The 12,894-nt window shown below is 40.1% G+C and overlaps 1 protein-coding gene across 1 annotated transcript; it reads right to left on the bottom strand.

The window, feature by feature from the left end:
* Positions 1–709: 709 nt before the first annotated feature.
* On the bottom strand, positions 710–12,683 carry LOC110062735 (tolloid-like protein 2). The gene is made up of 7 exons (XM_020769684.2): positions 11,523–12,683; positions 10,601–10,639; positions 10,032–10,409; positions 5,239–5,622; positions 3,841–4,272; positions 2,844–3,188; positions 710–1,964 (listed from the first exon to the last, which is right to left on the bottom strand). Exons 1-7 carry the CDS (start codon positions 11,578–11,580, stop codon positions 1,774–1,776), a joined length of 1,827 nt encoding a protein of 608 aa, XP_020625343.2. The 5' UTR covers positions 11,581–12,683; the 3' UTR covers positions 710–1,773.
* Positions 12,684–12,894: the final 211 nt, after the last annotated feature.

Below are 12,894 nucleotides of genomic sequence, written 5' to 3'. Positions count from 1 at the left end.
CCTTTCTTTAATGTCACTCACACTGCTTAAAACACTAATAATACGATTACTTACGCCAATTGCAATATTAATACTCGCACTACTTTTTTTACTCTCGTAAACTATACTAAACTTTCAGTGGTACAGTTTACCTCAGTTGTACAGTTTCCCTGCTTGCCTACTTACTTACAAACAATACTTACACTAATACTACTTAGAGTTACAACGGCTTGGTAAGGTTAACGAAAAGAGCGTTGGTCTAGGTAATTGTAACTTGACAATTATAATAAGGGTTGTTTTCGACTTAGAAGAGCTTATAATGAACTGAGGAGACATTGATTTTGACCTGCATAGTCTTTATTCTGGATAACGAAGAGGTTATTTTTGAAACTAAATTGGAAAGACCTTGCCTTTCCACAGTTTGAGTAGTTCGGTAAGTCTTACGACAAGGGTGTTGGTCAGGCGCAACACAAGCTCAAGGATATTTACCACACGTGGTTATGTTTGGCCAATGAAATACCGGATAAAGATTACCTCGCACCTAAACAGTTTGGAAGGTTCGGATGATTTTGCTTGCAGCTTGTGTTTGCGTCGAATTTCGTTTCCACTTGGGTAATCCCTATTGCTTGCGTTTGTGCTTGCGCTTGTGCTTGCGTCGCTAGTGAAAACCAGGCTTTAGTAACAGTTACATTGAATGCACAAAATGTTGGAGAAGAGAACAGACAATGTCTGTAGAATATATACCTTTTATTGAACTCTATCTCAGGAAAATCTTCACATTTTTGCTGCAAAATCAACACGGGGTAAAAGAGACAGGCCTAAGTTGATAAACCAATCAAATATAATCTCAATAAAATCTCAGAAAAAAGTGAACAGTAGAATGCATGTTAGTAAAATGCACACAAATAACCTGCACAAAATGTTACACATAAGTGCAATTAAATGTCTGTAAAATTTATACACTTTAATGCTATAAGTCTCCTCAAAATGTCCACATTTTGTTCCGAAAAAATCGGTTCATGTATACTTCTCAATCTATTAATAATTCATCAAGTTAAAACAAAGAAAATCACAACCGAGAACGAGGTTTGGATAGCCGGTCTTAATTACATAGATTCTGACGATTTCACTTTTCCGTTTTTAGAAATACGTGGCTTGATGCTTTATATACCGGTGCAGTAATTAACACTTATTATGCGACTATAGGTTAGTTCAGTGGACCAATAACTAAAAAGCTCCATTGCCGCTCCAATATTTTCTAAGTATTGGACCGGGCACTGTCCCGAATGATCCCGCAATATCGCTCTTGAAGATTTTCGGGTACTTTCAGTCGTGTAATAAATCTCTTGTTAAGCAAGCTTGGAACGGACCGTACTGGGAAAATATCGGCCCTCGGTCTTTTTTTTTGTACCGACCTTGCTGCTCGGTCCAAACTGTCAAGGTCTCCGGCCGATTTATTCTCCCAATACGGCCCTCGCGCTTGGTTAATAAGATATACTCACTGACTAATCAGGACGTGCATTTATTTCGAAGGTTTTGAATAAGTCTGCAGAATCGTAAAAGGAAAGCTTCAATATGAACGCTCGGACTGTTTCCATAGTTACCATGAATGGGTTTCTTAGTTCGTCAAATGGCACATAATATATCTTGTTTATTTCATCACCTTCCGGCTTAAGGTTCCTTTAACTAATGCATTCTTTGGTTTTAATAACCATCGTATGGCCGTCTTGCATGGTTTGAGTCATTTCAAATATGTAGAACTCTATGACAAAAATAGTCTTATCTCGTTTCCTTTTAGATGTGACTGCTTTGGCTAACAGTCGATTGGGTTCTCATCCGGTTAATTATACTACTTTTGAATGACGATCCTCGGCGGTCACGCCCTGCTGCTTTCTGTCTTCTCCACGTGACAATCATAGTCACACATATCGCCAGCACCACAACTGGAATAACTATCCAAGGAACAATGGACGCCACGTCGACTTCTACAAAGGTAAACAAACTGGCATTACGTCTACGATATTATTCGAGTAAAGCCCGGTCCTCACGAGCGACGTAAGCAGGAGAATACGCATAAAAGAAGCTTATGTGCTGGTGAGGACGGTCGCGACATAAGCTTAAGGATAAGCATGAGAATATCAAAACCTTGCGTTCTCCTCATGCTTATGCTTAAGCTTATGCCTAGGTCGCTGTTATGTCTATTGTGAACATGTTGGCATAAGCATAAGAGAAAGACCTTCAGCCAATCAGCGAGCACTATGGTTATGCCAACCATGTCCTCACTGGACATAACAGCGACATCAGGATAAGCGTAAGAAGTAGGCTTATGCTTATGATTATGTCGCGGCCGTCCCCACTAGCGCATAACCTTCTTTTGCTTATACTTATGCTTGTGTAGCAAGTGACGACCAGGTTTAAAGAAGATAAAAGTCGTGGACCAATATTGGCAATTATCCTTTATTAATCGATATCCTGATCATATAATTTGGTGGTTTACTTTTACGAGTTATAAAGCCGTATATTGCCAAATCTATAACATGCAGGCATGCTCTGTACTCTCGGGCTGTACGAAGGATGTTGCTGACGAAGAGCAGATATCTATATGAGGAAGTATGCAATATTTGCGTCAGTATCAATCCATCGGAATTGAATTTAAAAAAATCAGTCACTGTCACCAAATCGTGACACTAGTCATCGTTAAATGCGCACCTAGAATGTAAATTTATTATCGGGAGGAGTGTGATTTATGTTATTAATTTTTCATGTTTTTATATATTACCCAGACTACACCATACCCACACGCATAAACCGAAACATTTAAACAGGAATTCATGTAACAATGTGCAAAATGTCGGATCACAAACCTTTCTTCGTCATTGAAAACGTCGCATGAAAACCGCGGTTATTTTGCGCCACCTTAGAGATCATCTTTATTTCCAAGTCGGACTCAGATGTCAAAAGGCCGGAAGGTTTCTTTGAACCGCAAAAGTGATCCTTGCCCACTTGTAGTTCACTGCCTCCAGCACAGTTCATTTCAAAATCCTTGATATTCATTTCTGCAATGTAACCATTTGGAACGACTATACTCCAGGTACAAGTGATGATTGGGTAAGAATTTGGATATCCGGGACTCACTAACGAACCCGCATTGCCTTTCACTTTGATGGGTTTTCCTGGGCTGACATCAGTTTGACACCGGCTTGTATAACCTAAGGGAAATAAGTGAAGTTTTATACAAAGCTCAAAAACTTATTTTGGCTCTGTTTGTTTCAGGAGCGTTTCGCAGACGAATTGGAAAATAAAAAAAGCAAGGTCAGTACATTATAAATATACATTCCAGTAGTTGCCTAATGTTATTTTTTGTTTCTGTCATATTATAATAATGACATGGAATTTTCTTGCTGTAACGTTGAACTATTTTATAATAGTATTATAATGCAATAATTACTATAGTATTCAGTGTATTACCAAAAGTAAATTATGTTTTCTTGATATCGTACTATGTTACCTTTTGCATATGCTTTTGATCCTCTCAAAAACGTTCTTCTTTGCACCATAAATTAATAGCACAAAATGATTAATTACACAACAATCTTAAAGCAAGTCCTTATTTCTTTTTAAATTTGAATGTTAAAACAAAACACGCACATGTACATGCGCAATCACGCACACACACACGCACGCGTGCACACTCGCAAGAATATACACGTTCTTCTAACTTGATATTACGTTGGATTATTTCATCTGCACTTTATTCATACATCCACACAAAGAAGAAAATCAATAGACAGGGGAATCGGAAAGCTTGACCTTTACATGACTGACTATGAAGGGTTTTTAGAAATGGAATGCGTTCATTACCTTGTTGTGGAGTAACCTTATACGTCGCATAAAATCCCTCATTTGAATCCGCCTCTTGGTCACTCTTGAAATCTCTGTTGCTAGTGTAATTAGAAGTGAAAAACACTTGAAGTTCATTTTTCGTTGAATAAATTAATGGTGGTCTAGCTCCCCTGCAGAATTTGCCCCAAAAGGAAGAAACTCGACCAAACTCGGTGACGAAATAATCATCCACTCGCACCCATTCTCCTTCATTCATGTCATCCTTGCAATCTCCTTTAATGTTTAATGTTGTAAAATGAAGCTTTATTTGGAAACCATTAGGCGCCAGCAGTCGCCAATAACACGCACTGACCGAGGGGTATTGGAGCGGGTAGTCCGGCGACGACAATCGACCCGTTGAATTGTGGGTCAGATTAAGTTGAACGATTCTGTTTCCAGGAGTGCATACACCTAAAACACAAGGTTTATGTTAATTACATGCACTGTTCACTATACTCTAAACTACACTGTATATGTGAGAGGAGAAGAGGGAGACACGCCTATTTGAAATCATGAGTCAGCGAGCACACATGAAAATTGATGAATATGAGACATGTAACGAATAATGGGACATGCTTACCACCAAAAAATATATGTAACAAATACATATGGTGAGTGGTAACACTTAGCGAGCATTATTTCTGGGCTAAGTAATGAAGAGAATATTAAACATGCATTTGAAAAAGGATGTCAACAAATACTTCATTCGTACCAAATCAGTTGCCACATAAGTTAAATTAGACAATCAAATAAGAGAAAATGAGTACTGAGATAATCATAAGGGACTAGAAAAACAGGCCATCTATACTTACAATAATATAGTTTTAGGATCAGGTAAATACAGAACAAAAGCACACACACAGACACAAGCCACACAGAGAGACAAATCACGTTAATATATAAAAAAATTTAAAAAATCAGGAAACAAGAAGGGGCGATTACTAAAGCTTTTTAAGTAGTTTTTAACGTCCCAAAGTATATTCCCAATTGTCAAAGTTATCCCTTATCAAAAGCAATATTGTATTAAAACATGACAGCTGTGGCACCTAAAAGGGTTTAATTGACATCCACCCACCAATGTTATTATCCTTCATCATAAGGGGCACTGTTTTCTAACTGTTTTCCTTTTCCTGTTTTCCTAACTAATAGCGCAGTCCATGGTTTAAAAAAAGGTTTGCTCGCGGTCAATATAAAAATGCTGGTTCTAATCCACAATAGTTCTAGTCTAAAATCTGTTGTTTATAAAACCGCTGATGAAGTCTAATATGGTTCCTTTAGTAGGCCTTAATTTGCCCTTAAATAGACGTATCTTTACCTATCTTTACGTATTACTATTTTATAGAAAATGGTTAAAACCAAAATGCTAAATAAGCTTACCTTCCGATATTGACTCAAACCTGGCGGAGAATCCCTGTAAAATTCTGTCTTCGTTCGATACAAACGTTATCTCAATCTTAGGCCCTACGGAGTATATAGGTGAAGGAGCCACATTACCACAAAATGTCCCAAAATTAGGGTCATTTACGTTGTTGCCATCTCGCACCTTAATGTGGTCCACTTTCTCACAGTCCGCCTGTGCTTCAATTGCTCCAAGGTGAAAAACGCTAAAGCTAAGCTTAATGCGGTGACCGCTGGGCACTGCGATAGTCCAGCGACACTCCAGATTATGAGTTGGTAATAACGGACTGTTAATCGTGCCACTGGTGCCGCTCAAGACGATATTCTTGTTTGCTTCCAGGGTATGATAAGGGCTGCATCTATCTGTAAATACAAACAAAAATACACTTAAATACAGTCCAACAGTAAAGTGTAAGCTAAGAAATAAAAAAGGATTAATTGATTGATTGACTCTTCAAAACTAAGGTTAGGGAAAAAGGTCTGTTTCTGTCCGTGGCATTTGAATCGTTGTTGCCAATGACACGAAGTAGCTAGGAGTCTTGTTACTCCTAGTGACATCAGGAGTTACCTGTCTATCGTTGGTTGCCGCACGGTGACCTTAGTTTCCTTTGAGAGAAGCGCTGCGTGTCAACCAAAGTGACTGCCACCAATGAGACTATCCCCACCTCCCACGCTGTTGTTTTTTTTTTTCTTATCAGAAACCAACATAGTCACTAAGATATTTACTTTTCAACGTTTTGCTTTCTTTCATGAAAACTAGACTCTGAACTGTGCTTTGCGAGAACTTGTTTAACCACGACAAATATCGTGCGATATTTGTGCTCATTTCATGCATTACCTGTAATCTACTGAATGCATTTTACTTGTCTAAACTGAGATAGTCAATGACATTTACGGATCAATGAGAGATTAGGGACCGTTCATTTTTTATAAGGTAGGGGGGGCTGGTGGGATTTGGGGGGGGGGGGCCATGCGAAAAAAAATGGCTTTCGAGGGGGGGCCATCCCAAAAAAATAAGGGAAAAAGGGGGGGTCACGTGAAATATTTTAGTAAAACTTTAAAATGGCATGATGTTTGAATATCAAAAAAATTGCTATAGAATAAACATAGAAGGCAGGATACAAATTTATTATAAACTTTCCATTTGCTTTAAAAAAACGTTTGGCGACAAAAAGCATTTGTAGCTACTGAAAAGAAGTATTTAACACTGTTATTTTCGAATGCAACTTTCACTGGCAGTCATCTTCATCTTCGCTGTCGTCGAGTTCTTCGTCGCCGCTTGTACTGCTATGGGAGTCTCCTTCACCAATGCTGCAAGAAGCAGCAATGCTTTCCGTCAGAGTGTACTCTTCAGGGTACATGAAGGTGTAAACATAATCTCTGACTTCCTGCTCAAGTTGGTGGTGATTCTGCTTCTTGCAACATTGGTGAAATAATTCCCTTCCAAGAGCTGTGCGATGTATGGCCCATCTCTTCTAAATAACGACGTGGCAACATGCTCAACTTCAATACACTCTTCCAGGATGGCCGTTCTAGGAGGGTACACAAGGCATTGTGGAAGATCATTTCCTAGCGGGTTTCCAACACAGATTCCATAAACTCGTTGGACGTTGTTTTCAGTCCGCTTCCTCTTTCTTTCATTTGACTTTCTGCGGTTTTCTTTTTTCCTTCTCCTTTTGTTGATGTGCTGTTTGAGTATGCCCTTGACTATGCTGTTATAATTGCTCTTCTTATTTTCTAGTGCTTCCATGTCCTGCGTGACCTTCGTCAACTTAGCTTCTATAAATTTTATCTGTTTTACATTAAAACTGTGGGCAAATTCTTCGCCCTGCTTTAAAGCAAGCCCATTGGACTGAAAGAGTGTGGAATCGTGGCATTCAACTTTTCCACCATTGCTCTGTGTTCTTTGATGGAGAAGTTCAGTTTTCTTCCATCACTGGGCTTCAACTGGTACCCTGGCATGGAAAACTCACTCGCCCTTTCTGAACAGCCATCCGCACTTAGAAAGATTGCTTCTTTTGCTTGTAAGATGTCAAACTGCCTGGATCGTTCAGCTGTAAACCTTTTCTTAAACGACTCGTCGCTTTCGCCATTATTGCGCATTTTGGAATGAGCCTCTTTCATGATTATTATGGACGTGCCCCGTTCTACATCGTGTAAGACATAGCAGCACTCAACTAACGTCAAGGAGCTTAAAGCAAAAATACGCACTCAAGGTATAGCATCAACCCCATTTTAAAGACGGGGTTTGCAAAAGAGGAGGAAATAAAAAGGAGGAATAAACCTATACATCGAGCAAGAGAAACACAAGCTCGATCAGATAGCTGCAAGAAACATAGGAATGTCTCTAGACAAACGTATAGCTTTCTCAAAGTAAAGCTACGGCGTCTCCGAAGGAAATCGTAGGAGAACAAATATGATATCCGTGATAACGATCTACCTACTGTGCTTGCAAACAGTTCTAATCACCGCCGGGCCCGGCGTCACAATATAGAATGCAAGTAAGCAACATGTTCACGCTAAATTTCATATTTTGTCCCTCGAAAGCAAATTCATGGAGATTTAAAAGCATATCTTGCAATAGAAATGAGCCTAAACAATGCATAAACACATGGCAAATTACAGAGGTGTCAAACTCAACGAGTCGACATGCAGATAACAGCGGAAACCATGCAGACCTATGACCTGTAAAAATTTGCCATAGCACGATCTAACAGCTCAACTCCACTCAATTCCTCCTTATTACACAACATGAAGTGCCCTTCATGAACACGAGTGAAGCGACAAGAAAGGTCGAGTGACCGAACAGAGAACGGTAAATGTACAAATGTCACGAACCGTAAAAGTCGTGTAGGCTAGTCAACCCCATTTTACCTTGAAAATTAAGAAATTTTAAACCATAGATAAATTTAAACCACGACAAGTATGCTAAAATTTATAAAAAGTAATCCACTATTTGCAAGATTTGAGAACACTCGTAGCTTTTTGTTTTACCTGGACAGGGCAACATTTATACATGCCTATCACTAGAGTAGAGGTAAAAACCTTCCAAATAAAGACATCTGTAAATTAAATGTAACAATGTGTTTCACACAACACATCAACAGATTTCCAGTTTTTTCACAACACTTCGTACTTGGTTCAGTATCACAATGCAGGAGCAAGGAAAGACTCTGTTCCAGGTTACTGTTACTTCCGTAAGATTGAGAAGTTTATGAATGAGCACTATGAGGAGGGGGAGAACTACAGAGAGTTTCTAAAGTTGTCCTGTCAAGAAAAGGTAGGAGAAATTTGTTCTTTTTGTTGTGAATGGACTGGATCACCCATAGAAAGATATCCTAAACCAGTTCCTGACCATTCCTGCCTACCGGAATACCACTACCTCTCCTACCAGAAGACCCCAAAAGAAGGGCGTGATCCAGATGACTGGCAGCCAAGGGTCCAAGCGAAGAAAGAGCATGGAGGTGGCAGGCTGGTTTTATCTGACCCAGAGAGCGTTGCTCTATTTGCAGATAAGTTTATTGTCAAATCAAAGTTTGTGGTGGATTATCTTCAGCATCTTGAAGTGCTGGAATTTAAAAGGAAAAGGAGAGCATAAGGGACGCAAAGTAGGGACGCAAAAGATAAATCATATGAGGATTATCCTTGGACTGAGTTGTGCGAAGATCTAACCAAGCTTAAAAAGCAACGTGTTCCAGAACAAAACAAGTACTTGAACCACCACGGGCTGAAGCAGCATTTGAAAAGCAGCAAGAGTGAGAAAGTAAAGGCAATTGTAAGACATTCAGGCTTGCGGCAGAAGAGTCCTCTCAGAGATGGCCAACCAACACTGAGAAATGCCAGGACATTGACACAAAATAACAACAGGGTAAGTGCTGACAGCAGTGAAACGGATGAAAGTGACAATGATGAGTATGACAGTGATGCCATTGACTCTAGGGGAGAAGATGACTCAAGTGATGTCATTCTTGCATTCATCAATTCAGATGAGGAAGATACCAATGAGAGGCCAAATGCCACACGCTCAGGGCGAGCCATAACTAGGAGATCCGAAATTGACTTCTCTTTCTTTTGATTTGTTTTTTAAACAACAGCTCTCTGTAGTGTAGGGATTGTAAATATTGTCTTCATAGTGAGCACAATAACGTGAAGTAGGGGGACAATAGAGAAATATTAAAAAAGTTGAAATCTAAATATTGTTTGTTCAATTTTTTTTTGAGGGGGGCTCATCCCAAAAAATGACCGCTATAAGGGGGGGCCATGTGAAAAAATTGGTAAGCTGAGGGGGGGTCATGCAATTTTTAAATGGTGCTTCCCAAATCCCACCAGCCCCCCCTCCCTCATAAAAAATGAACGGTCCCTTAAGTATCTAAGGTTTAAGATAGGGAAACAAAATTGAAATGATGAGGTTAAACTGACGTGAGAATGCTAAATGAAAAAGACAACTCTTTATCTCGGTGAGACTTCGTTCCGGCTACAGAGCGGCAACAGTCCGGCAACAGTCATGCAGAGTTCTGTTCTCTTCACTGTTGTACTTCTTTTTTACTTTAAACCTTTAAACGTACGCGCTTCATGATAAGAAACGGGTAGGAGAGGTGGTCCAACCCCCGGTCCTTACAGCAGAGATCATCAGAATCCAACAGATTGTGCGTTCATAGACTTTGACCGATCGGATTCCAGTGGCATGTATACTTAGACTTTAGATACCCCGGACTTAAGGTGATTAATTTAAAAACCACCACCTTTTAGTTGGTGTAAATTTCTTATATTACCTGCTGGTGCCAGTGATAAAGAGGCATGAAATCCCGGATACGTTTGTGTAAACCCGGTGGATGCGGTGTATATGACTGTAACAAAGCTGAAAGTGGAGACCACGTCATTGGGCAATATCGAACCGCAATACCGACCCAGCACTGTGTCGACAACTCCTTGTTTTTCTGCTACTTCCACGACAGCTTGAGAACAGTTTGAACTGTTCTTCACATCAAAAGAATTGAAATGAATTCTAATGCGGAATCCCCTGTCAACGTAAACTTTCCACGAACAGAATACTGACTCGTTTGAGGAAAATGATGTCGGATTTGAAATGTTTTTGGAGGTACCGAAACTTGACAACCAAACTGATCTATTGGCCATTGACGGAGTGCAATCTTGAAAACAAAAAACAACAAGAACAAACTTAAGTATGCAAACAGGTAACTATGTCATTTGGGGCCCTTGAGGGTGGCTACATAGTGTGGGTACCCACAACTGGTAGGAAAAGATAACTTTTACAGCAGCATGTACCAATAGAAATAAGGCACTACAGACTTAGTATAGTAGATTACAAACTGTTACTTACCCAACAATTCACCGTAGGTTGGTTTCCACTGTAGGAGAACTGTAATTCAATATCAGGCAAGAAATTAGAATTCAAACTTTTGCAAACGAGCGGGTATTCAATCCTTGATCTATGATTGGTTTCTTTGACTACCGAGTTACCCTCCTCGCGTGACAAGCGTGACTTATGACACATTTGGCAAAACACCTTGTCACAGCAACCTTACGTGCAGTTAAAGCGTGACCCAAAAATCAAGGTCGGATTAGAATCTTTCAGAATAGTTTGCTGTGAACACAGCTAGCATACAAAGATTACAACCACTTTTTCTCGCTGATGGTCAACCATGATCAACATCACGATGAACATCGAAGTTTAACTGCATTATGTTATAAATGCCTTGAAATGCTATGAAGTAAAATTTTAGGAATAGAGTAAAATGATTGATGATTAACGGCAGCTGCAGCACAGGGAGTGTGATATCAGGGTGAATGCAAACGAGGGCAAATGAACGGCCGCCGTTCAACATCAATGTACAGTGTGGAGTAAATTATGACTAGATATTTTTTGTAGATCACATACTGTTTGTGTTGATGGTCCCAATCTTATCGTCTTACGAGACAAAAAGCTATGTAGGTTGTGACGGACAATGAGCGTGTTGTGAAAATATGCCATAAATTATAAATATACTTTCTCGTTCAATTAACTGAAGAGAGTTTAAATAACGCCACATTGACAACGTATTATCAATTCGTGTTAACCTTGTCGTGTCCTCACATTCAAAATCTTAACAGCATCATAAACCTTTATAAGAGAAGGCAATGAGCCTCTGCCTCATGACCTGCTATCGCCTGCTTTGATCACAGTGAAGTTATACTTACATAAACTGCAAAGTTCAGTCAAATTCCTTAGTTTCTGATGTCTCTGTCCTGTGTCTTTTACTCACCTGTGAAACCCAGCAATGCGAGTGTTTTCCAAATCATTTTGTATGTCCTCCCATGCATGCCAGGCGACCGTTAAAATCGTACACTGAAAGTCTGTAATGTTCATTTGCCTGACCTTGGAGAAAGGCTCATTAATGATTGACGTAATGTTATGAAGGTAACGTCATCCACAGTGGAGTGTAATCATAATAATGCTGTTTTTAAAAGTAAAAAAACGCTGAGGAAGTGGCATTCTTTTGAGGTCTCTCGTATCAGAATACTTCCTGCTTCTAAAATTGTCACTTCAATCTATGTTGGGTACACAGATGGTGGAGCGTTGGAAATTTCGCTATAACGGTTTTGGTCATTTTAATTCGGTATTTTTGGTATCTATGGTCATCTGTTGCTGTTTTCCGTTTGAGCGATTTTTTTGGCGTTTTTTCGGTGTTCAAAGAACTTTTTCCGGTTCAAATGTGACAATGAATTGCGCGTTCACCTTGACATATCAACAAAAGCCTACTTATTGTTCTATTATTTGACAGTTCTGCTCTGTCCCAGTCTTCCTCTGCCCGTCTCAAGATAACGAAGCGCCAGTGGAGATGACAGGCATATAACTCACCGTGTGATTAATTTTCAAATTTCAGATATTTTCGACACACTCTATTCTCCCCAAATACTTATCATCTCCCTACCCCCCTTCCTCGCCCCCCTCGCTCAAATTCCTCTCAGAAAGTGACCTTTCTTTCTGCCATCTCGCGCCAGCAAATCCTCGGACTAACTAAGCTGGAAAATATTAATCATTCATTAAACGTCGGGGATTCATGTTCAGATAAAACAAGTGGCAACCGAAACTTTGACAGTTAAACGCCAAAAACTACTTTCTGCCATCGTTTTCTCTCGGCTTCTCTCATGTCGCTCGTTCCCATCGAGTTTTCTCACAAGAGACAACTTGAAAGGAGTCAGGGTTCGTCGAAATCATCTCACGTCCGGGTCACATGCGAAACCACTCAGTCTTTTAATGTCCGCCAGCCTGGCGCAGTATGCACTCTCCCGGGGGCGAGGAACTCTGATATAAAACGGACGGGGGTGCTCGTTCGAAATTTTGAAAAAAATCCCCAAGAAGATACTCAAAAGTCATATTTTTCAGCTCAATACCCTGAAAGGTACCGCAAAAGCTCCCGCTGTGGCCCTTTTGAGACTGAACACCCTAAGAAGTACCAAAACCGCGTTTTAACCCCTGAAAGGTACGACAAGCACCCCCGTCGTTTTTATATGGGAGTCCCCCCCTCCCCCCCCCCCCCCCCCTCACACACACACACCGGGTGTACTCTCTCGTAAGATCGGGGAGCGCGAGAAATACAGACAACTCGGGGAATTTAACGAGCGACAATTCAA

This window comes from Orbicella faveolata, unplaced genomic scaffold (assembly GCF_042242905.1).
Source record: "Orbicella faveolata isolate gen_17 unplaced genomic scaffold, um_ofav_v1 contig_14, whole genome shotgun sequence".
Taxonomy (NCBI): domain Eukaryota; kingdom Metazoa; phylum Cnidaria; class Anthozoa; order Scleractinia; family Merulinidae; genus Orbicella; species Orbicella faveolata.
Note: the sequence above shows the minus strand (reverse complement) of the source record. Positions and strands in the feature narration are given on the sequence as shown.

What these genes read in the sequence shown, in the direction of transcription:
- LOC110062735 (XM_020769684.2), bottom strand. Translation starts at nt 11,580, where the DNA reads ATGCATGGGAGGACATACAAAATGATTTGGAAAACACTCGCATTGCTG. An exon ending in CGCATTGCTGGGTTTCACAG is followed by an intron (nt 10,640 to 11,522) that starts GTGAGTAAAAGA and finishes ATTGAATTACAG; the next exon opens with TTCTCCTACAGTGGAAACCA. An exon ending in GTTTGAGTCAATATCGGAAG is followed by an intron (nt 4,273 to 5,238) that starts GTAAGCTTATTT and finishes CTTGTGTTTTAG; the next exon opens with GTGTATGCACTCCTGGAAAC.